This window comes from Pezoporus occidentalis, unplaced genomic scaffold (assembly GCF_034315485.1).
Source record: "Pezoporus occidentalis ecotype Australia unplaced genomic scaffold, CSIRO_AGI_Poc_V1 ctg94, whole genome shotgun sequence".
NCBI lineage: Eukaryota > Metazoa > Chordata > Aves > Psittaciformes > Psittacidae > Pezoporus > Pezoporus occidentalis.
In genome coordinates this window covers 1,467,708-1,495,667 of record NW_026916304.1, presented here as the reverse complement: position 1 = coordinate 1,495,667, position 27,960 = coordinate 1,467,708, and the positions used below count along the sequence as shown (strand labels likewise).

At 40.9% G+C, this 27,960-nt stretch overlaps 2 protein-coding genes and 1 long non-coding RNA gene across 10 annotated transcripts in view; 2 read left to right on the top strand and 1 right to left on the bottom strand.

Annotated features, from left to right (window-relative positions):
- Nucleotides 1–27,960, top strand: part of LOC134157329 (ferric-chelate reductase 1-like) — a 60,724-nt gene that overhangs the window by 22,084 nt on the left and 10,680 nt on the right. For 2 of the 8 annotated variants that reach the window (XM_062606170.1, XM_062606165.1), the window contains one exon: nt 21,157–21,188. The exons of the other annotated variants lie outside the window; for them this stretch is intronic. In XM_062606170.1, the coding sequence (XP_062462154.1) occupies nt 21,157–21,173 (17 nt within the window). In that variant the 3' untranslated portion in view covers nt 21,174–21,188. Of the gene's footprint in view, nt 1–21,156; nt 21,189–27,960 lie in introns of those variants that run through there. 8 annotated transcript variants of the gene reach the window in all.
- On the bottom strand, nt 82–27,087 carry PALMD (palmdelphin). Its single transcript, XM_062606179.1, has 8 exons — nt 26,776–27,087; nt 21,535–21,615; nt 16,120–16,250; nt 8,850–8,964; nt 7,913–7,946; nt 7,717–7,824; nt 5,490–6,587; nt 82–1,512 (listed from the first exon to the last, which is right to left on the bottom strand). Exons 1-8 carry the CDS (start codon nt 26,818–26,820, stop codon nt 1,469–1,471), a joined length of 1,656 nt encoding a protein of 551 aa, XP_062462163.1. The 5' UTR covers nt 26,821–27,087; the 3' UTR covers nt 82–1,468.
- Nucleotides 4,885–10,876, top strand: LOC134157345 (uncharacterized). The gene is made up of 2 exons (XR_009962289.1): nt 4,885–4,986; nt 10,335–10,876. It is a non-coding gene; the product is annotated as an uncharacterized LOC134157345 (long non-coding RNA).

The window sequence follows — 27,960 nt, the reverse complement described above, 5'->3', positions numbered from 1 at the left end:
GATGTAAACAAAATAACAGAAGAAACATGAGGGAAAATAATTTACTATAACAGAAACCCACCAGGATAGACACAGAGAAAGTGCGATACAGTTATATTTATTTGGTTTATCTACTATTCCACTCTTCAGGTAACCATCTCTGACAAGTCCTAAGATTGAAGATTTTTACCCACTTCAGACTGGGAGCCACTAAGTACTCAGAGGCTGCACATCAGCTGATTCCTACCATCCTGCCTCAGTGTGAGGTAGTAGCTTCAGTTTCCTGCTTTGAAACGAGGAAGGCCAGGAAAAAAACTTGTGGTCTTTTGGTTTCTTTGCTGGTGCATAATTTGAGTCAGCTATAGTAGAATAACACAACCTGAGCGTTAGCTGTTCAGTGATTCAAACCAGGCTAAGACCTATCATACTGATTTGAGTAGAAGGATGCAGTGCTAGGAGGCACTTTTTCTCACCCCCAAGAACTATGTACTGGAAAAATACAACTTGCATGTATTTTTCTAGGGGTAACTGTACCTTATGGCTGCTTTCAGTGCCCTCAGCTCCTCCCTCACATGGAAAGAATTAACCTGCTCATTGATTGGAGCCTTGAGCTGCAGTGCCTGGCAGTGGCTGTATCTCTAACAGACCTTCTCTTGATGCTGCAGGACAAGCCACTGGCAACTCCAGTGTTTCTGTTGGGATGCCTGCACTGCCTGGCCAGGCACTGTCTGTCCGGAAACCAGTTTCCTGGAAAAGCAGGGGTTTCTAAGCAACCTATAAAGGGAAACAGTGCTTGGAAGGTCAGGCGGTTCATGGTATTGAAGGGAGCAGGAGCTGAGGATGGCTGTGTGGCCATATGTAAAACAGAAGGATAGCTGGACTGTGGAGCTCTAGAAGGCAGCTAAAGATTTAAACTGACTTCTTTATTGGTTTAGTTTCTTTTGGTGTCACTTAAAAAGGAATGCTTTAAATTTTGGCCAAGGTGGCATGCTTGGAAACCAGGTTTTATATTATATTTCTCCCTGCTCCTATCTCTCATGCTTAGTTTTTTATTAACCAATGCTCTAACCAGCAAAACGGCGTTTTCAATCACAATTGGGTAGATCAAACTTGGAAATGAAACAGTGTCCTCTGAAGTTCTTTGGAGATGGGTGTTTATCTGCTTTATGTGTATAGCAACAGCATATTCCTGACTGTGGGAGCAGGTATGCACATGTCTTCATACTTGGATATATACTGTGTTTATGGTCTTAGGTAACTCTCCACTACTTACAGAGAAATCCAGGGTGTGATTTGTGTCTATGTGGCAGTTGGTCAAATCTAAAAGTCTGTTCAAGTCCATTGGGTTATGCAGAGGGCAAAATAACCCAGGTGCATAAAAGAGAGGAGCAAAGCAAGCATTCTGATCCAAAAAAGGTGTGCTGCAGAAATTCTTCTTAGCTTTATGCTGTTTTGAGTAGCAAACTTTACTTCCATGTCATTACAGCTGTTAAATCACCTTTTTCCCCAGCTTTGCCATTCTCATCCTCAGAGCTGAAAAAAGAAAACCAAGCCATTGCATTTTCAGACTAACTTCCTCTTTCTGACAGTAAATCTTCATATAAAGAAATGAAGAATTACACATACCTCCGGTGATTAATCCAGCAGAATAAGCATTGGTTTAGTATTATAGAAAGAAATCAGTAGAAAGCATTAGTTCGGATAATTTTGCAAGAAAGAGATATATTAAGAAATATTACGAAATGGCTCCAGTATTACTATTTGAAGATTAGCACAGTTTACCTAACTGTTCCCTTCCCGAATGCGTTGTAGACAGCTGGTATTGTCCTTGAATGATTCAAAGGATGCATGAATAATTAAACAAACTCTGTGTTTAATCTAAACTCCTCAGTGGGAGCTGTAACTGTTTGGAAGCCTTTTTTCCTTTGTGTTCATGTTCACAGACAGCTCTCCTGTCTTCCTGGTGTAGTGAGTCAGTGTTATTCCTATAATTTAAGTCCGACGGAGTGATTTACAATCTGTATGAACATCAGTGTGGCTATTGTCTGTAGTGGGGGATAGTGTGGGTTAGTTTGAAAGTGACAGTGGAGGGCAGAAGATTAAATGTTAAGGTTATTTTAAGAACAGCAATAGAAGGCTGCTCTTTGATATGTAAGAGCTCCCCCCACCACGTAGTTGATCTACGAATCCTCTCCAGTCCTCTGACCTCTTAGTTTGAAGAGTCACCCAAAATAGCATCTCTCGTCCCTTCTTCCTGCACATGTCCCTGTACTGAGAGACAGGCATCAAAGCAGCTGTTTACTTGATTTATGCATGTCAGCAAATGCCCAACTGGAGCAATGTTTTGAATGCTGAAGTTATTGCAAATCATAGAAGCATCTGAGTGTAACTTTATACCGTAGGGCCACTGATGTTAAGCTTAGCTCTTACAAAGACCCTGTGTACTGTTTGCAGACTAGGGAGGTCTGAAGGCTTCAAGTCCTGCTTGTGGTTTGAGAGAACAATCAGTCTGACGCTATACTGAGAGCCATTAGTCCCTTTTTCCCTTGCTCTATACTTTAAAGGAACATGGTGTGCATGAATCTTCCTCAATGAGAAAGCTTTTTTGTCCGTTATTCTTTGACACAAACATGCGAGTTTGAAGGTTACACAGCTTACAGTGGTAAGAATTAAAAATAGCTCATCTAGACCCACCAAAAGCCTTGGACCTTCATGCCCCATGAGAGCTTGTTCCGCACTGTTAGTAGGTTTTACTGCCTGTTCAGCTTCAATTTTTCTTGCCTTATTCATTCCACTAGGTCTAGCCTTTGTTTCCTCCAAGGAATTTTAATTTCCTCAATGAATATTTAATCTTCAAAACATTTGCACACCGACTGAAATTTAAAGAGGAAAATAAGCTCTAATAATGCAAACCACTGGTGCCCTAATTATAGCATTGTCATCCTTCTCTCGGTATGGTTTTTCTGAGGGCACGTACTTGGAGATATTGGTCCTGCAACAAGCCTTCAATATGGAAGGAGATATGTCCTAGTTTCTATCAGTTTGGGGGCATGCTGAAAGCTCCTTGTTTAATCTGACATTTCCTTATATAGATTGGCACATGGAACGATTCCTTTGCCTCGTAGTTGTCCTTGGCCATCACCACCTTGTTCAGTGACTTGCTCTGAAGGTTCATTTCTTCGCTAAAGCAAAATTGCTACATAAGGGATCATCTCCCTGACGTGTCCTGTGCTTCCTTCCTTTCCATTCCCTTAATGCCTGTTTAATGTTCAAATGCTGCAATTGTTTTCTGAAGCTTTCATTTCAGAGAGTTATTTTTGCTGTCGTTTTAGTAATGAATGGTGAGGTACCAATCCCAATTTTAACTCCCTCTTTTCACTGGTGGTAGTTAAGGTGAACCTTCTGGGCTGGACTAGTGGCTGCCTTTGAAAACAATTTATTTCCCTAAGAAACAACCCTGTGTAATACATTGTTGTAGATTTCGGAGGCTTTCCTTGTTTTGTTTCCTTTTTAGACGTTGCATTAGGATTGAAGAACTGCTGGGGAAAAACTGAGTCACTTCCTGGCTTTTTCCACAGAGCAAAATGTCCCAGGGAATGACAATAAATAGGTGGAGAGGTAAAGAGGCATATGGCTTAGTTCCAAATTCTCCTGGGCACTTAAGAATGCTCACTTGGAAGCAGTACTAACTGTTGGGGTGCCTTTTTCAGGCAGTTGCTGAACTTTTTAATTTGCTTTTCATTTAATTGGGACCATTTTTTTCCTAACGGGCTATTTTTCCCATGGTAGAATAGTGGTAATGAAATGGGTAAGACCCAATACAGATTCTCAAATGCCTTTGCTAGATTTACACTTATCTCCATCCCCTGAAAGTCAGTGTTTGTTTTCTATTAACTGCAGAAGAGGGAGAACCCAGATTGTTTAGAGGGTGCCTATGAGGGGCAGGGGAAAATGAAGATATTTCAGATGCCTCTTTCAGGAGATAAAAATAAGCAAAAATTGTTAGATGTGAATGGGTGAGTGCTGCTTCTCCATTATATGCATATACATATGTGATGGGGGAATTAGGGGACTATTCCCAAAATATAATTGGCTGGAACAGCTGCTGGAGTGGTTTATCTTGCCTGTGCCAGCTACTCCTGCTTTCAGCTGCTGACAGCAGCCTTTGGTCCTGGCGAACACAGGGAAGTGCACAGATGGCAGAATTGGTGCTTGAGAGAAGCAAAGATCCTCTCAAGTGGTAGAACAGTGCAGTGGCCTCATTGATCAGAAAGGCTGGGAAGCACTACTGGGATATTTCTGGCTGTTGTGTGCATGGTTGCACAAGGCTGATACTCCTCTAAACTGAGAGTGCTCCTTACTGAACAGCTCTTCCTAATCAGTGCATACTGATGTAGAAATGCTTGATACCCCTTAGGTAATGCAGGGACCACCATCCCTCCCGGCTTTACCCGTACTTAAAGAAATGCTGGGCTGCCAAAGGAGCTTTAGGCAGGACCCAAACTTACTTTTCTGCTGCCAAAATGGAAAATAATTCAGAATATAGTCTGGAGAGGAGTAGGGAGAGAATGTAGGTTCAGGACCCCTGATCTTCCTGTAGTTCAAGCACAGTTTTCATTCTGTGAAGCAGAATGTGACTATGGTCTGAAATCTGCTGCCCTATAAATGTATTTTAAGTGCTGTTCAGTTGTGTAAGTTGAAGTGCAACATAATCCTAAAGATGAACTTTCTGTGTTTCTGGAAGGTCTTGCTGTTGTTCTGTCAACTTTTTATTATAAAACTCTATAGTAAGAAATAGACACCTTCAATATCAATAGAATATAAAAAGTGTTAAAAAAACAAAACAAAAACAAACAAAAGCACTATGGACCATGTGGACTAACCACAAGTAATGAAAACTCTTTCAGAGGCTATAAAAATGCTTAACTCAGATTAACAAAAGATGCTAAAACTTGTATAAACATTGTCAAGGCAAGATTGGGAATGCTGATTCCAGAGAAATGCCAAGTAAAACTCATTATTAAACAGTCTTTCTGATTTAAGGAGCAATTTGGGAGCAATTTAAGGAGCAAATATCTCTGAACTGGTTAGAATGCAGATAGGCACAAGAAACATTCCAGTGAGGAGACAGTGTTAAGAAGCAATGCTGCTAGTTACCTGGTAGAAATGAAAACTAATTCTGCTAATTGGGGTAGCATCAGTGGAGCTTTTAATCGTCACTTGAAAGAGAACTACTTTGCATCTCTGAAGGTTACAGAAATGGCTTTTCTGAGAGAGTTTAGTTTCCGAATTTTGAGCCGGTAACTAGTGCATTGCTGAAGATGAAATAATTCACCAGTACCAAACTGCACATTGGCATTTGTTAATAAACAAGAGCAAAGAAATGATTAGTAATTGCATATTAGTCCATGGAACGATCAAAATCAAGTGAAACGGTTGCTAGTGGAGAACAGCAGTATCAGTTTGCTACATGAGTGAACAGCAGTGACAAGATTTGCCTTTCCTGTTACCTGTTAGTGAGGGATCTTCGGTGCCGTCTCCGCATCCCTGGCCATGAAGGTGAGCATGGTGTGTCGGAGAGCTTAAGCGTTCCTCTTGTTCTCGCAGGGAGATGGAGTTTTTGTGGGGTACCTTGTTCAGACTTGTGCCCAGACTGCTCACAGGGTTCATCTGTGGGACTTCTGTGGGCTTCCTGCTCGGCGGCTGATAAACCTGACTATAGTGGCCTATGGGATGATATGCTGGTTTCTCAGATTTGCTATCCTCTTCGTCATCATCATCAATGATAACTAACTCTGCGCGGATAACCCCATCGTATTGCGATAACTTTTGGTTTGCCTCTGCATCATCATCATCAATGCGCTGATAACCCATGAAAATCATAGTTACCGGTTCAGAATCATCCACGTAACATGGCACAGCTTGGACAACGCTGTAGCGAGTATCTTCCTCATCTTGGGGTGCAGGGGATGTTTCATTAGGATGGCAGGGACTTAAAAACCTTGTCTCATTATGTCTTTCTCTGGTATTCTGGGAAGGTTTTAATTCCTCATGTGCAGCTTTTCGTCCTTCATTATGTATCATCCTGTTCTCAGGATTAGTGTGCACATTCTTCTCTGAGTGGGGAAGGACTGGAGAGGGTGACTTTGGCTGTATTACCTTTGGAAGATCAAGACCATTCTCTTTATGTTGCTGCATAAAGGGCTCTGGTTTTGAGAAGAATTCTGTCTGATGATTGCTAAATCCATTCATCTCTCTTCTATGAGTGTCTTCCAGTTTTGGTCCAGGAACTAATTTGTCTTTCTGAGGGGTAACTGGCCTGCAAAACTTGTTTGCATACACAGGCTCATGGTACTCTGTGGGAGACTGGGAATTCTTTTCAGTTGCCTGCCGTAGCAGGTCCTCCACCTCAACAGGAGCAAGTTCATCCACCCCATTTTGTGTTGTGCTGCCGTTTGAGGACACTGCATAGACCGACTTCCTGCCATCATCATAGACTTTAATTCCTGTCTCTTTAAACTCCTTTGAGGGAAGAGGTATTGTTGACAACACTGTGTTTTCTCCTGTCTTCATGTCTTTTTCAACTTTAATTTCCATGGCAAACAGTGCTGTGGAAAGAAACAAGTGTTTAAACTGATAATGCAGCAGCTGCACAGGGTATTATAAAGAGTTCTGATAGTGATAGAGAATGGATGTCAGAATTATCAAACACATGAAAGTATCACAAACATAACCAATATATTGGATCCTCATTTTGAATGTCCCCTTTCATCCTGTCAAAACTTGAAGTTGTAAAAAAAAAACCCATTTTTGTTCGGATCCAATTCTGTGTGGAAAAACGTACTGTTGAGGAGCCAGTTTTCATAACCTGGCTGAGAAAGCCAGGTTTAACAGTGGGCCATGGTGCTGTGCTGGGCAGCAGCAGTTGAAAGAGCTCAATGTGATACAAGACTGAAGAGTCTTGAGTACTTGGAAGGGTTAGGAGGCTTTGTGGGAGGTGGGAAATAACCAGACTACTGCCCAGTAGGTGTAAGTGCGGATAGAAAATGAAAAGTATCTGATATGAAAGGAGGAACTACTGTTTGTAATGTTTATCCTTCCCTTAAATTGTGTTAGATTCAATTGATAGGAATATCCTATGTGAGCAGCAGATAAAAGGAGGTGATCCTGCCTCTCCACTCTGCTCTTGTGAGACCCCACTTGCCGCACTGTGTGCAGCTCTCGTGTCCTCAATATAAGAAGGACATGGAACTGTGAGAGCAAGTCCAGAGGAGGCCATGAGGATGATCAGGGGCTGGAGCAGCTCCTGTATGGAGACAGGTTGAGAACATCGGGGCTGTTTGGCCTGGAGAAGCTGTGTGAGACCTCAGAGCAGCTTCCAGTGTCTGAAGGGGCTACAGGGGTGCTGGGGAGGGACTCTGCATCAGGGACTGTAGTGATGGGACAAGGGGTGATGGGATCAAACTGAACCAGGGGCAGTTCAGGTTAGGCCTAAGGCAGAAGCTCTTCCCTGTGAGGGTGCTGAGGCGCTGGCACAGGGTGCCCAGAGAAGCTGTGGCTGCCCCATCCCTGGCAGTGTTCAAGGAAAGGTTGGATGGAGTCTTGGGTGACATGGTTTAGTGTGAGGTGTCTGTGCCCATGGCAGGGTTTGGAACTGGATGAGCTTAAGGGCCTTTCCAACCCAAACCATTTTATGATTCTATATTGGCACCCTTTGAAGTTACTGATAAGCAGTACCTTTCCTCTTCTCTTCGTCATCAGTGGCAGCATGTGCTGGACTTCTCAGTGTGGAGGGCCTGAAATGCTTGGGCAGGTCAGGTATGCTGGCATATATGTAGTCTGCCTCTGAATAAAGGAGATGCACAAAGCATGAGTATGCTTTCACTGACTTCTGCAAGAACCTTTTGGAAATATTTTTTTAGGCTAAACATACCTTTTTCAACTCCTGCTTTTTCAGCCTTCACAGGCTAGGAAAGAGAACCATTAACAATAAATGCAATTAGTTAGTTTTAAGATGTTAACTAGATAGTGCATTGCTTTACCTGCTAGTTTTAACTTTCTCTGGGCACAGCTTCATAGTGAGAAGGGCTAAAAGTGGAACCTGCTCTGTGGGAGCATGGCAAGGGAGAAGGGGACATTTTTGAGGCCTCTTTTGCCAGTGTGATTCCAAGTCACACAGGGGAAGGCAGGACATAAAAAACTAGTCACCCAGCCTCACGCTGTGGCCCAAGCTGATTGCCTTCAAAGGTTTCACTTCAAAGTTCTACTTTGGCTTTCCTGTTGTACTTATCTCCCTGCATATCTTTTAGAGGAAGCATCTGCGTGCATGAACAACTGTAGAACTATAAATTTCAGTTTCATCGCTATATTATTTGAGATTATTTAAGATGGTTTTTAAATATTGGAATGACATTTTGACAAAGACTAATGACTAATATTAAGTCATGTTTCACTATACCCTCTCTCAGGGACTTGGAGTAAAAAGCATAATGCAGTTTAACCAGCCACATCACCTGGAGGGGTATGAATAGATCAATCTCTACATTCACTTGGTACCTCTTAAATCTTTCCCTGGCTGAGATGCAAAGTTGCTGGTTGGTGGCAGTGCTATGGATAAGGGATGATAGGAATTGCTCTCCCACCCCCATAAACTAGCAAATGGAGACATTTGGGCGCTTGAACAGTATAATACCTCAACTCCTGTTGTATTTGAGCTTCTGTCACTTCAGACAATAGCTCATGACTGCTTGCAGTGCTCACGTCTACTTGGCACTACTCATGACTACTAGCAGAACCAGCAAGTTCCACTTTCCCTGGTTATTATGATAACTGAGTAATGAATTCTACTTCTGGAGTAATATGGCACTAACCTTTATTATGTCTTCTGTTGTTTTCTCAACAGACTTAAGTTTCTTTAAAATTGCTTCTTCCTTAGCTGAGACTTCCATTTCTTCTCTTTCCAGGGCCTCAATTTCCTTCTCCAATCTGCAATCACAATTCCTTTTGATTTGATACTAGGCAGAGAACAACATTGCAGATATTATGCACTGTGATTGTGCACATTAGTGGGGCTGATTCTACTTACCCAGTCAGATTCTGCTGGAATATGAGATTGGCTTATCACTTTGCATGCATCAGGAAATGCTGTGAAACTGTATTCTTTTAAAGCAAAAATGAATCTGCCATAGATTCCTTCTGGTTCTACTTTTCCATGAATATGTAGGATCGAGATTTAACTCTGAACTGGGACTTGAACTGGATGTCTCGCTATAGAATCATAGAATCAACTGGGTTGGAAAAGACTTTTAAGATCAAGTCCAACCTTTACCCAACTACTGCTAAGTCCACTACTAAACCATGTCACTACGAGTATAGCACTCACTTATAGGTGCTATATAAGTGAGTTCTGGTTTATCTACCTTTTCCTTTTGGGGATTGTTTTTGGAAGAATTTCTTTTAACTTGAAGGGAAAACCAAGCAAATTTTAAAACCTTCTGCATTGGAGTAAAATACATCTTCCATTGGTTTTGAGTCCGTCAGAAACCAATGGCTGTAGACTTAAGGCAACTGCAGCTGATATCACTGGTTGCTGAGATCAGTCAGAAGAGTTAAAACTAAATGATCTGAGCCAGTTGCAAATAGAGTAATGATGTCCTATAACCCTGATAGAGACAGTTGTTTGATGTTTTGACTTATTCTTTAGTGTGTTTTAGGATCCACGATATTGCACCAAAGTCAATGGTAAGAATAGAAGCCTGTCATCCTTTTAAGCAGACCAGACAAGTTGAATGCAGGCTGACAGAAACACATTATTTGTCTCTTTGTGTGTGACTGCTTAAGGAGGCTGAATTAACACTGTGGCCCTTGCCTTATTTAAACTCGGATTTGTAGACCTATAATAATAGGATACTACATGGACTGTTATCTGTAGTGAGAATATCCTCTTTTTTGAAACACAAAAATATCACAGACCTCAGAACTGAGATGTGAGGAAAAAAGGCATTAAGGATGAAAGTAAAAGCTAAAAAAAAAAAAAAGGTAAAAATTAAAAGCTGATCCCACTTTGGACCTAAGCTTTGCAAAAAGCTTAGGGTGCCCTTAGGACCCTGCTCAAAGGTACTGGTTATAAGTGCTAAAACTATATGAATACTCTTGGAGGGCTATATAAGTAAACCAATGACCATGTGCCATGTTTCTGCATTTCTTACAGATTAGTATTACCTTAAGACATTGAAATGTTTTTTTTACATGAGGCTTGATGGCAGTATTATCATAATATGGAAATTAATCATTGAAAGCTCACAGAAGCATAATGAACTGAAGGCTCATCTGCTTTTACTATGGATTTATTTCAGTCTGGACTCTAAATGCTCCTGGTGACAGGTGGAAGAAGAGGAGGAAAAATCCTGGAAAGGTTTTAAAAAAGGAGTGGGGAGAGGAAAAAGAGAAGAGACAACCCCAAATAAATCAAAGGTTATAAATCCTATATGGTTATCTGGGAGATCAGGAGAAGTATTATTAAAGTTTATGTATGCTGTCACACCCATACCAACACCCACTGTGTATGGTAATTAACATGACTGATTCACTGCTCAGTGTGCAGTTAGGGAAAAATTCTCATACCCCTGTAATGGGAATTGTATCTACACCTTAAGTGTCTGTTTTTGCATTCATACTTGCATATAGACATAGATTTTAGGATTAATTTTCAGAGGATGCTGGAAGTGTGCACTTGGGAATTTGTTGAAAGGAGCCTTTTAAAAGATACAATCTGTAGAGCTCAGACTGACTCTGAACCCAGAGCTCTGACTTGGTGCAGTTGAAAAGTTAGGCTGCGATCTTTCTGATGTGTTTAAGTCTTTAGAAACATCCAAATAAATGGCATTTTATGAAGTTACATCACAGTTTGTATATTAATGTGAAAGGGTCTAGCAGCTACACTAGCAATGACAAGAAACTATCTTTCGATGGTGCTGCTGTGCTTTGTAGAGAAATGGGATTATGATATAGCTGTTTTATTAAACCCTTTGGAGATTTATCCTCTCCTTGAGTAGTGCTCATTATTTGAGAGGGGAAATAAGTAGTGTGGAGGTGTGGATGGAAGATGGAACTTTAGAAGCTGAGATACTAAATTGGAGATTTCTCTCCAAAGCAGCAGCCGAATGAAGACATTTCGCAGAGTATGCCTGACTGCTGCTGGCCACTAGCTATCTGCTGGGGTTGGCACCACTGCCACCCCAGAAGAAAAATAAACAGTTTAAGGATAAAAAGCAGATAGGAGGATACCACCCTGGCACATTCCCCAGACTGAAAGGAAAAGGCAGTTTAGCAAGTCCTCCCATGTTTTGAGGTGAGTCACAATCTTTAGCAAGTCTTGAGTCTATACAGCCTTAGCCTACCTTCATATCACATTAGAAAACACCCATCAGAATCATAGAATGGTTTGGGTTGGGAAGGACCTTAAGATCATCCAGTTCCAGCCCTCTGCCATGGGCAGGGACACCTCTCTTAGTTACCATGATGTTGTTTGTGCATTTTTGACTGCTATTAGCTGAAGATTAAATGAGAAAATGGGGCTCCTCATTCTTCATTCAGCTTGTACCCTAACCAAGGACATTCTCCCTTGGCTCACTAACTTCTAACATGTAAAGGGCGTGAATAGGACAGATAACATAAATGCTATTTTTGGTCTATAACCAGAACATTCAGCTATTTGCCTGCAGGGTGGTTCAAGGCACTTGCTCTTCACTGGTTTGTTGTTGATACAAAGAATGGAACTCTCTTTTTTTACCAAAAAATGCTCAAATCCAAACTGATAAGCTCTTTCTGACATCCCAGTAAAGAATATTTTAAAACAGAGGCCCCATTTAGAAGGGTGATGGAAAAGCCCGTCCATGCCACTACTGTAAATAATCTGCCTGCAATTGTAATTGTCCTCTCAGCAGAAAGAAACAAAGACCGGTCTAAGGGTATTCAAAAAATCTTTAAAGTGATTCAGATGTTTCAACTAAAGGTAAAAGCCACCCAGAATAATCAGCAGAGTGAAAGAATTTGTCTGAATCAAGTGAAGTTTAATAGATGCCCAGAAGAAAGAACTCTACTGAGCTTCTCAGTAATATAAGTTACTGCTGCTGCATGACAAGTGTCTACATGATCGGTTTAGCAATCTTTGATTTACAGGGCAGGTTAAAGGTATGACTTCACATCTGTGTAGTCAAACAAGCTTTTGTTAGCTTGGGTGGTATGTATAGATTAGCAGAAGCACTACGCAAGTACTGTATGGTGCATTTTTTTGTGCTTTTCAGTGGACTTCATTCATACTGAGCTCTGTGTTACTGGGTTTCTGTATTGCTGCTGGCAGGTTTGAAACTGGGCTGGGTATGTCTAAACAGAATGTGATGATATTTGGAAGGCAGCATGGATGTTTTTCTAGAGGCCTTTGCTAGACAGCTATTGAAGAAGAGTGATAAGAAGTATAGTTTTTAACAAAAGATGCTTTGTGAATAAATCTGCTTTAATTCCTAGTTCAGAATGAAGGTCCTACTTGACTCCAAGTATGTTCTTCTGCCTCCATTCTCCATCTGTAAAATCGGGTGTCGTTGTATGAGTCCTCTGTGTATTGTGAAGATAAAAGCTGCTAAAGACATTAAGGTGTGTAGATTGTGTGGTTATGAGAGTATCTCAGTAATGAAAATGTCTTTTGGTATCAAGGTCTTAAAAACCTCTAAGAACTTCACCAGTTGTAAATTAAGTCCTCTTAGTTCAGGGTGGCTCAGAAATGTAAGTAGGGGCATTTCTGTACTGACTTTCATTTCTAGAATGCATTAGACCTGTGAAGTTGTAAGAGTGAAGGCAATATCATTTTGTGTTGTATTTTCTTTGTCAGTTCATCTTTTCATCTTATCCTTATGCAATTTGATGCATTTAACTACAAAGAAATCTGAAGTATTTCAGATGTACATCAAGAAGTAGGAATCGTTTTAAGGAAGAAACAATTTGGTGGAGCTTCCCCGGAGAAATTCATAGGCAAGAAAAGTTAGTTGGTAACACTAGTGGTAACAACAAATGGCTGTGAAAATACTTATTTTGCCATGAAAAAAGAACAAATTGCCACGAAAAAAAGCAGTGCATGTATATATGTGTATATATATGTGTGTATCTATCTATCTATCTATATATAAAATAAGAAGAACTATTTACAGTTTTCATTAAACAGGTGTAGTAAAACAAATTGCCTTATATTCCTGGAAAAAGTATAGTATATTTTTATAAGAGAAGAAAGTCCAGAAACTACAAACATTTACTGCACTTCTTTCCACTGTAGTGCTTACGGTTGCAAGTAAACTTATTTAATTTCATTATCAGCAGCATTTAAATGGCTGGTTTATGGTCTGAATATCAGCCATCTAGACAGGCAAGCATTACTTGTACTTGTCATTAACTGAATCTATGTGGGAGAAGAATTCCTACCTAACACATTTCTCCTAAGTGCAGGCATATAAAAGGACACTATTGGGAAAGAACCCAAACAAAATAACCCAAACCAAATAAACCCCAACAAAAATGCAAATCACAAACCAGAACTGACACAACAGATGAGACCTCTCATCCCTGCATCCCACCTGCATGGGAAAGGAATTCTAAAATGTTTTTTTTTTTGTATATGCTGAATGTTAATCCAGTCTCTGGCAAAAAATTCCAGTGGGAAGGTTGCAGGCACATGTCTATAGTGAGGCTGTTACAGACTCAGACATACATCAAGTGTACAAGCTGAGGAGCCTCAGCCCTGTTTGGTGCAATGCTCTTGGTTGTGTGATGTGGTACTAAATGTGCAGTCTACTCATTCACAATGTGTCTGCATCTGCTCCCTGTAATTACCAAAACTAGAGACAGGCTGAGATGTTACTCCAGGATTCATGTTGTGATTCCAGAAAGCAACTGGGGACAAATGATGGGTTTGGCACCTTAATTTCTCTCTCCCTAAAGCGAAGATACATTTAGAAATCTTCCTTTAAATGCCTGTGGGTGTCTTCTAAAAGACCTGGAAACTTCTAATTCAGATGAACTTTAAAATTTGTAATCCTTTGTCAGATTTTGGATCCAATCTAGGGTTAAAGCAGAAGGAATATTCCTTTGTGATGCTGATTCACATCCATGAATTAGAGTTCTCCAGGTTTGAAGCTTCAGCTGGATTACTGTTTGATTATTTGAAACAGAAATAAATTCTAGTAACGCTGAAAGGAAAAGTTGATATGGATAGGAGGAGTAAAGCTCACTACATGTGCTCAGTTTTGGTCTCTGAGGAAACAGAAATTAAGGCCACTGACCTGACAACAGATTGGGGACAGTCATTACAAAAACACTATCAAAAGACTCTACAGCTGTAGATACAAACTCAGGATCCTGGGAGACATGGGAATGAAACAATCAACCCTATTTGCTGAAGTCTCTGAATTAGTATTGTAGGAGGAGTTTTAATTCTTAATCCTGAGTTCTAGGTCTTCCCAGGGATAGGGCAGGAGGGATCTGCTGCCAGCATTGCTGCGAGAGCTCAATTACAGTGACTCAGGTGCAAAGAGCCCTGAAAGTGTGTTATGAGGGGACAGACTAGATTTAGATGCTGGAGATGCAGTATGCTTCTTGCTAAAAGATTTTGCTGGTTTTAAGGCAGGCTGTATGTCAGGAGTTCAGTAGCTTTCCTTTTTAGTGGCATAGACATTGATAGATCTCCACTATAAGAGCATTGCTTGTTCTTCGCCTGGATGTTGTCAAAAGAATTTGGAACAGTGTAAATGTAGGTTATGTCAGAACAAAAGCATCCTTCTTCCAACAGCCACACACCAAACCGAGTTTTTTGACTTGGTAGCTTTAAAAGCTCGAAGTCAGTAGGAATTTGAAAGTCCAATCTGTCCTCCCAGTGCTTGAAGCAGGGCTGAACTTCCAGGGGGCTGGTGGGGAGCTACTTCCTCATTGCTCCTGAGCCAGTCACACAGCTTCCCCACACAGCTCTTTCCTAGTGATCACACAGTCATAGGGTGTGCACTCTTCCCTGTCTTCATTATCACAACCTGCTGCGATGTTCTTAGAGCTCCTGCCACTGCAGTCAATTCTACTGATGTGTGTGAAAAGCTATTTTGTTGAGAAAAGGTGCTTTCAAGTAAGAAGTCACCATAATTATAGGACCAGCTAGCATTGGGATGCTGCCTGTCGGAGAGATGGATTATGGAGGTGGGCTGGAGATAATTAGGCTTTGCCAGGAGAGTGTGTGTGGGAAGATAGTGGAAGAAGAGTATGGAGGAAGTTGCTATTGAACTGAAATAGGAGAAGAAGCCTCAAAAAGTGATGACGAAACTTTCCAGAATCTAAAGAAACAGGAGCGCTTCACCATTTCTGTAGGTGCTACTTCGTAGTGCCAGTCAGTATGCCTGGACCCAGGGAAGGAGCTGATTGCGTATGGAGCCCTGTGGTATTTGAGAAAGACTAAGTGTAGTAATAAGCACCTAGAATCATGTCCACAGTAAGTAAAGGAGTTGTATATGAGACTGTGCAGTTTAATGTTAGCCCCATGTGACAGGCAGACACTAGGCAATGAGATTTGTAGGAACATCTCTAATAAAAGGTAGAAAAAGGCCTTTGCTAGGACTGGCTCCCAGGAATGAACTGAGGACAAAACAGCGTGGGAAATAAGTGAAAATCAGGCAAAGGATACTGACAGGGCTTGTACTGTTCTGAAGTGTGGTAATGGTAGAAATCAGGTGTTAAAGGCTTTGCAGGACCTAGTGAAACTGACGAACTTCTAAAACTGCTTACTGTTGTTTTGAAATTCTGGTCCAACCACTGCTAACTCAGAGCAAAACGCAGGGATGGGTGATCTATGATGTGTGAGTATAGCATGGGAGGGATAGCTGGGATTAGAGATATGAGTATTCTTCAGGATACTCATTGTGCGTAAAATTCACAGTATGGGAGTTTGCATTGTGCATTCCCTAATTTTATCAGACTAAAAAATATAACAAAGCTGCTTTCCTTTGTGTATCAAACTGCCTATACTTAGCCTTACTGATGTCTTTTTACAAAATGAAGTAGGACTTTCAGAAGGGACCATTTAAACCAGACAGAAGGGCTGGGATATTACCCTACCTGAAGATGTCTCGTTCTAGCTCATGAGTTTGTTGTTGGTCCTCCTGATTCTGCTTTTGCATTTCTTCTTGCTCTTTTGGGGTGATAGAACTAAGGCCATCCAAGAGCCACTTTTCTCGCAAGGCCTTTTTCTGATGGGGAAAAACACAGACAAGTTAATGTACTTGAAAAGTTAGGCTCTTCAAACATTTACTGTACTTGTGTTGACGCCGTAGGTGTGATCTGCATTCCTGTGCTGTATCTAGCAGAAAGCAACTTGAAAGCAGTGAGCGCCACTGAAAGAGAAATTTTGAGGAACGTTTGTGTTTTGAGACTGACTTAAACCCAAACTGGTTAAGAACAGTGTCCCATTAATCCACCCAATAAATACCTAGAGGATGCAACTAATCAGTTAGTACCTGTAACAGATTTATATCTGTTAGTGGATCCAGTGGTGTGCTTGTCCTCAATACAGCAAAACAGTTGTATCAAAGCACACATATGAGACGCATGCAAAAGGCTCCAGTTAGAAGCGTGCAGTTCTATTTCAATAGCCCTGATTCCTGGGGTCATGGCATTGTGTAACTTCTGGGAGGAGGTATAAGACGTGAAAATTTCAGTAGGTAAGGCTGTAGGGGGAAGAGATCTCTAGGGAGTGAGTAATGCAGTGGTATCTCTGGAGTTTATAAGGTAACTTATATAGATGGGGATTGGGACTGGATGGAAAGGCAGAGCATGGGTAGCTGATGTCTGGTTCATGTCTCAGCAGATGTGCTACGTGTTTAGAACCCCTCTTGTAGGGGCAATCCAGGGCTTATGTATTTAAGTTCTGAACCGTTTAGTGCCTGTGGAGTGATGTCTGGGCAGTAGAGGCTTATAACTGGGTGTGTTACATGTGTTCAGGTGAGTAAACCTCTCAGCTGTGCTTTCAGATAGTGAAAAATAAGACTGTATCCACTGATTGTTTCCTATAGCTGCTTTACAATAGGAAAGGTGGCAGCTGAAAGTCAACAGAGGTTTCCAAAGTATTCCTAGTGTAAGAAAATATTCATGGAGATGAGTTCCTATTTACAGTTAGAGGTTGTAAACCATGCAACCTTCATTGTGCTCTTTTTACTCCCTTCAGACTAACTCAGGAATAGAAATTCAGTTGCTGCCTTGGGGAAGAAGTGGGAGTCAGGGCTCCTTAGGAAAACTCTTTCAACAGGGGAGGAAAAGGATGCGTAGAAGGCTTTTCATCAACCGTGACTTTTCCATTTGTAATTTAGGTTCCTTGAGCTGCCTGACTTCCATGCGTGGGTTTTTGGGTTTGTTTTTTTCCTCTATCTAGTTTGATTAATTGTAGGATGTAGATGAAGGTTAAATTGGATTTTGGCTGCTTTGAGGCAGAGCTGTGCCCAGCGCTGATGAGAAGGCTGCATTAACCTCAGTGCCTGTTGGAAGCCCTGCCTGCATCCTGTGTGTTGAGTCACTTAAACCATTGCTTCCTCCACTTTTCTGTTTACTGTACACTTTACATGATGTTACTATTGACACCCAGCTGATGAGGAGGATGCACGTAGGAGCAGATTGCAGTTAAAGGCTATTTTCAGCTTGCTTCATGGCTGATACACATGATGTGATAGAAACTGTAACTAAAACAGGGATGTTGGGAATTCTGTACCACTCCATGGTACTGGAGTGTTTCCAGTTGTTTTAGCCCTGTGGGATAGTATTCTGTATCTCAGTATTGGATCCTAGGAAATCTCTGGGCAACAAGGGCTGCTCCAGACTGATGTCTTGAGCCTTGACCCTGTAGGATCACTTAGCAGCACTTCCTGGCAGTTGTGTCTTAGGGTTAAATGAAATAAATGCAAACTTTAATAGGATGGTTTTACCTGATCTGGTAGGTGAATGTAGGTTGGTGTTGGCACAACTCTTACTGACCACAAAACCCTGTTTTCTTCAGTTGCAGGGAATAGGGTTCTTAATTCCCTTTCCAATCAAGCTAATGAGATCTTAATGATAAGTAGAGCTCCTAGAAAAGTGGAAGTTTTTTTGAATTCTGGCTTGAACAGAATTATTGTAGCATTGCTGCCTCCAAAAATCTCAATTGTAGACCTCAGAAACTGATAACACCCATTGCAATCACCAAAAGTTTCATGTATGTATAGGGTTAGGCCCAAGAAAACAAACTCCTTCAATACCGGCAAAACACAATAGTGTTATTTTTGCCCTTTCCTCCAATAGTTTGGTGCTACTCCCAACTGAATGCCAAGTGATCTTTTAAATTTAATGAGACACTTTTAAAAGAGTGGCACATTGTGCAGTTTGGAAACAGCCTCTGAGCAAGACAGTTTCAGGGCTGCTCCGCTGAGGCATGGGCACAAGCCAGGGGCTCTTTCTGCTGCCCAGCATTTCCTTCTGCTGTGAAGTTCAGTACTAGGTGGTGCATGTGTTACAGGATTACATGAAAGCATTTCATTTTGCATTAGGCTGAGTATGTTAAGGGAAAGGGATACTTCTACACTGATGTGATAAGACCCTGGAATGACAAGGGTGATGTAAAGTCATCACTTTTGTAGTTCACGGTCACATCAGGAGTACTGCCATAATATTCTGCATAGTCTATGAATAATGTCCTACACATGCTCCAGGCACAACTCCACTGTGATCCTTAACAAGGCTAGACTAACAATCCAAGATTCCTCCTTTGCTAGAAGGCGCAGGTGTGTTGGATTTGTGGGTCTTGCTTTACCATAGTATGGCAGTTCACCTTATGGTATGTTGGGGGAGGCATAAATCATCTTCACAGCTTTTACAGATGATGTAGTTGAGTGCTCTTAACTCCTGGAATAAAAAGGTGTGTAACCAACACCTACAAGGTAGTAGCCGTGGAGTTCTGGGATGTCAGAAGCCAAAAACTTAATCAGTAAACTAGAAAAGCTCTTGGAAAGCACATGTGAATCAGTGTTGATTATGCTTTTCAAGCAACTCTGGTCCTTTCCCTTGTTGCCTCAGTGAGAAGGATCCCAATTAAGAGGAAGAATTAGTTGTTAGTGCATCTAGAATGACTTGAGGATGAAATTTCCCTTGTACCCTCACTGGTAGCCTCCGTTACTGCTTGCAGTTCCCATGGACCCCTAACCGCACAGGTTGCGTGTATTTGCTTGCATGTCCTCTGCTTCATGTGGTTAAAGTGTGCATGTGCGGTATAAATATTCCTTCTCCAGTATAGTTCCACCAGATAAATAAGACCTGTTATGATACCCCAGCTGTCTCTTTCTAGTAAGAATTTAGCCTGGGGACAGCAAAGTCCTTGGGAAGCTGAAGCAGAGATTCCTATTTACGAAAAGGAAGTTTAAAAGACCAAACCCTCCCCACCCTCCTCCAAACAACAACCTTTTAATAAACTTGTCACTAAGGGTTATAAATAGGGATAAAGACAAAATGAGGAACAGGATAGTGATATCCCGCGAACAGGAACATCCGTATGACAGTGAGATTTACTAACCTGCAATAGTTTCCTAAGGGACAGGTGTGAGTTAATGTCAAATAGGTCATGGAGCTCTAGATTTCACCATGCACAACTAGTAGGAGTATAAATGAATGAAGTCAACTGGACTCGCTAGGGAAATGAGCCTCAGAAATAAAATCTACTGAAGTGCCTAAACATTTTAGAGTTCTAAATCCAGTTTAAGGCAATTTCTCCTCTAGATTCTTGTGTTGTTTGACTCCATTGAAATGCCTGAGTTAATCTGAAGCATAAATGGGTTTGCTAAAGGACAAGGCTTCTAGGGCATCAACAGCGGATGCTCATATAATAATGTTACATTTGCTATTAGGTGCCTTAGTACTCAGTTGGAAAAAGTAGTCTCCATTTTGGGTTCTTAATCCCTCTTTGCCTAGTGAATCATTTCCTCTATAGATCCTTGATTTGCCTCATGCAATCTGACTGATTTTAATTTAAAAACCTTTCTGTATGATAAGTGTACAATTTTTTTTCATAGAACAATCAAACAAATCCCATCCTCTGTCCTCTCTCAAAGGAAGAGCATGTCAGTAGTGTTTTTCCAGGGATGTTTTAGCTTCTGCAAAATTCCATGACTGAGTGCAAGGTGGCTTTGGCTTTTTGTTTTCTTAACTTTTTAACTCCATTGTACCTATTAGTGTTGGCTGAAGACATGTAGTAAATCAGTAAGGAAGCTGCCCTAGGGCTCGATCTCTAGTAGCAGTAAGGATTAGCTGGTTGTCTAGAATAGATCAGTTTATCCTTTATAAAAGAAGGGCAAAAGAGTCATTCTGAAGTTACAGGCATGGAAACTTGGAACGTAAATTACAGTGCTCCACGTAACCATGTACTAAGTTGGAGGAAGAGTCACATTTACCGCTCATTAGTTCCAGGACTTGGAAAAGTTATTCTCCTCTTTTAGGTAAGATTACGGTCGCCTTCCAATAAATCCTAAGCATGAGTGACTTTTGCCTTGGCTTGCCTGGCCCAGTGAGCTAGTTGATCACAACTTCTCGGTTTTTTGGCTTGACTCAAAAGAAGAGGGTGGATGAAACCCAGGATTAAGTCCCTATTTCGAAGAGGAGCCTGTTTTAAATATGCTTTTCCCACATTTGCTCAAGTACACGTGCCACATTCCTGGCATCGGATTCAACGTTTCTTTCTTGAAACTGTTTATCCACTCACATGATTAAAAGGGTATGTAAAATACCAAGTCCTGCATATTTCTAGAAGCATAGATTTCTGTCTCATCTCCCTAAATGACATGTAGTGCATGTTGCATTAGACATTTGGGTAAAAATCGCTGCAATTTCAAGTGTCTACAGACATGGATCTTTTGGTTTCTTAGTCATTTGGCCCTTGTAATCCTGAGTTTGCCACCAGGCCATAATATACAAAGGAACATCATTATTTCAGCACAGAGTCATTGCACAAGCTGACAAAACCGAATTAGAATAGGCTCTTACAAATAAAAATAGGCTACTAATGGTTGGACTTGATGATCTTAAAGGTCTTTTCCAGCCTGGTGGATTCTGTGATTCTGTTTTTCTACTTTTTTGATTTCCCAGGAAAACAAGTGCAATGAGAGCTCATGGCTGTGCTGCACCCTGTACCGAGGGAGGCTGCTGTAGTGGAATTAAGGAATGAACACACCCAGTCTGAAATGGGAGGCTTAATTTTCAGCTGTGAGTTATTCCTGGTTATGATCTCATTTTATACCATGAAAGTGATCAAATAACATTAGCTCCTGAGTGTAGGTTTGTTTTTTTTCAAAGAGTGATGCTTATTAAAGTCAAATGGAGTTGTGGCAAGACTCCAGAAAGCTGTGAAAATTTGATAGTAAAAGCACAACTTAAATGCATGAAGATTTGCATTCCCAAATCCCAAACATTTATTCATGCTGCACGACTCGAGGCTATCTTTAGTGACATAAATCCAACACTTACCTTTAAATGTTGGTGTTTCATTTTTTCCTCTTCCACTTTTAGACGTTTCTGTGTAATTTCTTCTTGCAGTTTCCTTTTGTCCTACAGATTAAGGGAACAATAAAACTTTGTTTAGAGAAATTCCTTGTTGTTTAAAAACAACTTGGTGGTGTTCAGCAGGGAGAAATCAATCCATGCAAATAAAGCCTTATTTTAAAGCTTACATGGCACTTGGTGCAGAATTCTTAGCAGCACCAGCTTATGTATCTTACGCAGGTATGGTTTCTATTACTCCTTCTCTGAAGGACATCTAAACATGTTAATGACTGCAAAGCAGTGAGCTGAATTAAAAATCATTTACTTTTGTCTAGGGTGAGGGAAGAAAACAGGAAGAAATACCCCTTGAGCACAATTGTCCATGCAAAATGAAGGTAGAAATGAGTCCAGACCAAAATTCCTAAGGCAGCCCACATGCCATTTAGGAGAGGAAAGAGTCTTCATGGTCTGCACTGTGATACATTGCTAAGTGAAATGGGCTATTAGTGAATTCAGCTCTGATATCTGGCTGATATTGTGGCTGATATCCGAAATAAATAGGGATAAACAAAGACTTAGAAATATATTTCACTAGTCAAATAGTGGTAAAGATGAACACAGAGAAACTTAGTATGCTTCATATATGTTGTTTTCTCTCAAAGATGTTTGTCTTTGCAAAGGCTGCTGAACTAGAGAAGGCAAACCCCCAAATAATATTGATCTATAACAGTGCCACCTTCATCCTTTTTGCTACAGATTATAGGAAAAAGGTGATGGGGGAACAGTCTGAATGCTGGAAACACTTGAGCCTCTTGTGGTTCTGGATAGCTGCTGTCACATGAAGTGTCCCTGTGGCTCCTGTATATGAGGCCAAATGCTGATTTAGTACTTTGTGTCCTCAGCAGCCACTGGGAAAGAAATGATGCCAAAGGAAGATGACTTTTACAAGCTGTATTTACAGGCTCTTGGTCAACCCTAATGCTGCACAATCCTGTTACTGGACATGGCAGCTTTTGGACTTGTTTCTTGGTATGCTTTAGGGAGGTAAATGAAATAGTCTTGTCTTGTGCTGAAGTATTTGCTGACTGGAGGTTAATCCCCCTTTCCTTTCAGTTGGAACAGATTACTGATGGGCTCTGTTCACAGAGTCTGCTTTCAAACAGGTGTGGTTTAGGAAGGAGTTAAGTCACAAACATAGGAAGAGACTTGTTGTTTTGGCCCACCCAAGGAACCAGCAGTGTGTAAGGAGTGTGGAAAGTTGGTAAGGAAGTGCTGGGCATAAGGCTGAGAGTTGTTCTCTACTGTTTCCCTAGGATCTGGGATGTGGAAACAGGAAGAGCTGTAGTGTACATGGCTGAATCACTTCACTGTTACTGGAAATCAGAAATTAGCAGTGGGACCACAGGCTATAGGGATGCTTTGTCAAAGAATAGGAAGGAGAAGAAACCACCTAGCCTTGTAGAGATTGAGGGCAGGGCTATAGGCTGTCCAAGCATAACTGATGGTATGCTGGGGTTTGGTAGGTGAATGAGTGTCAGTGATCTCTTCTGTCATGCAGTCTCTAATGGTTAGTAGCCATCTGTAAACACCATCTATACTTCACAGTTTCAGAGTTAGTCCGCCTCTTTAACACACCAAATGAGGCAAGATACATACTTGCTCTAAGATACATGCTGCCTTCACCCCTGTAGTGGTTCTGAGTTTTGCCAATGTTCTTTAATACATGCTTTAGGATCACTACAATATGCAATTTTTCTGCTCTGTCCCTTTTTGAAGACTCTCCAAGAGCTGCTGTGCTGGAGTTTACTCAACCTGTCCTGAGTTTGGTGACATAGCATCTGGTCTTTGACCTTCACACCTTTCCTTAATTAGGAAATATTCCTGATCTCCTTGTATAAACGGGCTTTAACTAACCCATCATTAGATGAGTGTGACAAGCTTGTGTATGCAGACTGTTACAATTCTGAAGAAACCTGCTTTTTCTCTTTACTAAAGTTCTGGGTAAGATTCTGAGCCAGAGAACGACTTTTACTTGGTATATACTATGAAAAACATTTTAAGTCAATTTAAATATTCCTTTTGCACAAATGGAGATGTATAATGAGAATTTGGGTAGTCTGAAATGAGAAGTGGCACACACAAATACTGCACAAAAGAAATTGGAGTGTAAAGGCACAAATAACTTGATTTGAAGTTAAACGTGTAATAAGGAACCTGTTCAGTAATGAAACTTTTGCCTGTTTCTTTTGTTATGTTTCTTTTGAATCCAGTATTTTTTTCACTTCAAGGTTTCTGCTTATATCCTTTGGTGTTCTAGCATGTTTTAATTTCACTGGTTGGTAATAAACATCCATTATACAATTATCCAGATGAAATAGGTTAAAATAGTTGGTCTTTTATATATTAAAGCTGCAGGTCTAATGCCAGAAGCTAAATTCAAGTGAGATGTATGAGGAGCCTCTTTGAACCTTGTGTTGCCAGCATAACTTCTGAAACCTGTTAGGACGCTTCCTGCAATGTGTTCTGCTGTGCTTTGTCTGTGAATCCTGTCTTGCTGAGCAAAGCTTTGACGGCACATCTGATGGTATCATTTCTTATTCCTAGATAGCTAGCTAAGGGACCTATACTTCTACTAAACTTCATACTCTGCTCCTCTAGGTAATCAGGTTGCTGGCAGAAATCCTCTAATCCTTTCTTACTATGCTCTTGTTAGTATGGCAAGGTTTGGTTTTTACAAAAGAGCACCTTCATCAGTTCCTCTCTGTGCAATGCAAGGGAAGACTTGAGCCTTGGTGCTAATTTTCATTCCTATTAAAAGATGCAGACATCTTTCCTGGCTTTTGACCAAAGAACAGTGTTCTAAGCTGGATCTGTCTGAAAGGAAGGGAAATGCATGCATGGAGCAGTGTCTTGCTAGGTATCTTGTGTACCAAGTCCATTATTTTCTGTCAGTGTTCCACAGTGGTACCAATATTGGTCTGCTTGATCCATGGCAGATGCCATGCACTGACAAAGCCAATGGGGCAGCTAATGTTTTAGCTGATGTATTTTTGGTTTCATATACTTTTCCAAAGGTAATGCTTTGTTATTGAGGGCTCTTGTCTAAAGCTATGAACACTTGAGCCTGATGGCATGAGGCTGCAGAAATATTTAATCACAGTTTACATCTTCTATCAGATTTTCTTCTAGAATGGAGGATCTGATGATGAAGGGGTAAGCCTAAGGTTCCTCTTTGACTGTTCCACCTCAGTGTTGCCCACAGCAAATGCTAGAGCTGTTGTATTTAAGACACAACAGCCTCTCTAACAAAATAGATGCATATAATTTTTTCATACTTGTTCTATTGTACATATACCACCAGCACATGGAAGCTACACAACAGAGAAAAATGGTTACTTTCAGAGCTGTGGGAGCACCAAAATAATAAGAGTACCAGTAATAAGGCTTTCCTTTTTTAATTTGCTACATAGACAAGACATGAATATTAATCTGAAAGCCCCTAATGGCTCTCTCAGAGCCAGATGCTGTAAAGGAGCCAAGCATTAGATAACAGAAACCAATCAGTTTTTAGTGCAAGCGTAGCTGTTCTAGGTGCCCCTTGCTATCCTCTGTTAGATCCTTTACAACACACATTTGGTAGGTATGAAATTCCAGGTATGTTGTGTGGGACAAACCTTCCCACAGTCACCAAGTAACTTGCAATTGTAATTGCAGTGTGTTGTTTTCTCAGACACCCCTTACTGCAGATTTTTAAACCTGGTGGTAACTTCACCTTATTTAGGCTCCTTAATTTCTGCAGTGCATAATGACAAATACGCTGAGTGTTGCAATTAAATGCTCTCAAGTGATGAAAGCAGAGAGGAAATAGTTGCTTTACCCAGCAAGTGTAATAAATGAAGTCATAGCCAGAACCCAAATGTGATTTCCTGTAGTGCAAGACACTGGAAGCTGTCACAGTTTCTTCAGACAATACTTCTCCACTATTTGTCTGGAGGTGAAGATGCAGCCAGAGGACATCAACCCTAGTATGTTCAAAGGAGCCCTCATCAGCAAGTCTGCTGCCCCATTCCTCCTACTGGATACCAGGAAGTGCAAAACATTACAAGGCCTGGAATTCCCGGGAGTGCCAAAACATTTCTTACCTTTAGAGCCCATATGCTAGAGGCAAAGTCCAGGTTTGCCTCTGGTTCAAACACCGCTGCAGTTAAACTCTAAATCATTCCAAACTGTGGGTTTGAGCCAGGTCTCAGATAAAGCCTATTGGCTCTTATCAAGTGTCATAATTAAACCCCAACCTATTCAAGCCCTGCAGATTTTCAGTTCTGCCCTCTCCCATGTATTTGGTTCCAGTAAGGTATTATTCAGGCAGTAGTGTTTGTTTCACAACTAATCTGTCATGCTAAGAGTGTGAGAAATACCTTTGTTCCCATAATTTGTTTTCAAGATTGCCTGTGTCAGTCAGTGATCCTCCTGCAGTTTTCCTTTCCTTCCAAAGGGCCAACTTTTGTTTCAGTTTCATTCTTTTGTAACTGAATAGATTTCAGGGGAGATCAAATCAGAGGAGAATTTGGCTTCAGCCATTTTTGTTGCATTAGCTTGAGTGTCTCCTTTAAAACAGAATAAGTCCTTTGAAGCAGATTTCCCATTAGATGAGAAACAGAATATTTTCCAATATTTCCAGCCCAAACTGCACCTAGTCTTTTTTTTTTTGTTTGTTTTTCCTTTCCTTTGCAAACTGACAGGTAGGAATTTGCTTAATCCTTTTTTACTTTCCAGACAGCAGTATTTACCACAGATCATCAATAATTCAGAAACTGCATTGAATTCCACAGTGCAAACCTAAAAATCTTTCATGCTGTGACATGGAAAAATTGATTTGTTCTGGAATTCTCTAGCTGCCTTTTGACCTGCTGTCCTTCAGGCAAACATTCACTTGGGATGACGATGATATGGATTTTAAACTGGCCAGCAGTGATTTGCACACATACTTTCACTGCTTTGAGCTGAATTCACAATACAACCTGTAACGAAGTCAGCACAGGCAACTTTGCTGTCTTAAAACAATAGCTATGCACCAGAATTAACAAGTAACAATTTCAAGCAGTCATAAGTCTCTTCCTGTCCTGGGATAAATCATTCTCAGAAAACAGGCAGTAGCTCATTAACACAATACTCCTTCTAAGCATTTTGATTTTAATACAGTGATTTATAACTGGAAGCACTTACTGTTATGGCCTGGAATCTTTCTTTCAGCAGTTCGGCTTCCTCCATTCTAGAAATCAAAAACAGACAAGCAGTGAAGGAAAACAGGCTGAGACCATAAGCAAAAGCCTCCTGGTGGGGCTATGAAGAAGCTGAGGTGATTTGATCCAATTCCAGAGCTGAGAGCAGGCAGAATTTTTCACTTGTCAGGAGAGTCCCTGCACAGATGAGCAGATCAGACCAGACAGACACATGCAATGAGGGTGTGTAGAAGAGGCAGACGTGGAGAGTGCTGGCATGAGCTGACTGACAAGTTGGAACAGTGGAGCACAAGCCCTTTTCCTTCAGAAGCTGCCAACTCTTTGTTTTAATGTGCTCAGTTAGCATGCCACTGCTGCTTTAACTGTTACATGCCCAGAACTGAATCTTCCAGCACCACAGTAGAAATAAACTTTTAATTACGTTCCTATTTCTCTTTCTTTCCTTTGTGTATTCTTCTGGTGATTTTCAACTTTTTAAGTACTCCTGTTTCTCATGAAAGTTATTTCACCCTGTGTGTATTAACGTGTTGTAATGTTAGCCCTGTAGATGGCATGGGTTTCATTGACATGGCAGTTTTAATTCAGTTTCCTAGATAAAGCTGTATTCACAGCTGAAGGAACGTTTTAGAACTGCTAACCTAAAGTAAAATAAGCTCTTAGCAATAAGGTCTGTCATTGAATGCAAGTGTTAATCTGTGCAATTACTGGTCAGCTATCTAGGACTTGGGGGAAGCTTTGCCTAAGTAAGGATTTCGGGATCATCATTTCAGTGTTACCAAGATGCATCTGAAATGCCAGTGGCTCTCCTGCTGAATTTGAATTTCCATTCAGCTGACTTGGAGGGTTTTTTTTGCTGTGGACTTTTGCTGAAATCAGCACCGTGCTCCTTAAGGGCTCGTGTATATTTTGACCCTTCCAATTACATGAGTGGGAGTCAGCCTTCAAAAATCCATCTGGGAAACCTGCAAAACAAGTGGAACTGCCTCTAGTAAAATCCAGTTGTGGAAAAAATTCCAAGTAAGATAAAGCTGAATGCAAATAGCAGAAATATGTAATGTGAATCTGGAATTCCTTTGTGTTACCCTTGGTATCATGTAACTTAAGTCTTTGTAAGGACACCAACAGCATAGTCAGTCAGCATGTTTGGTTTTTCTCCTGCTAATTCATT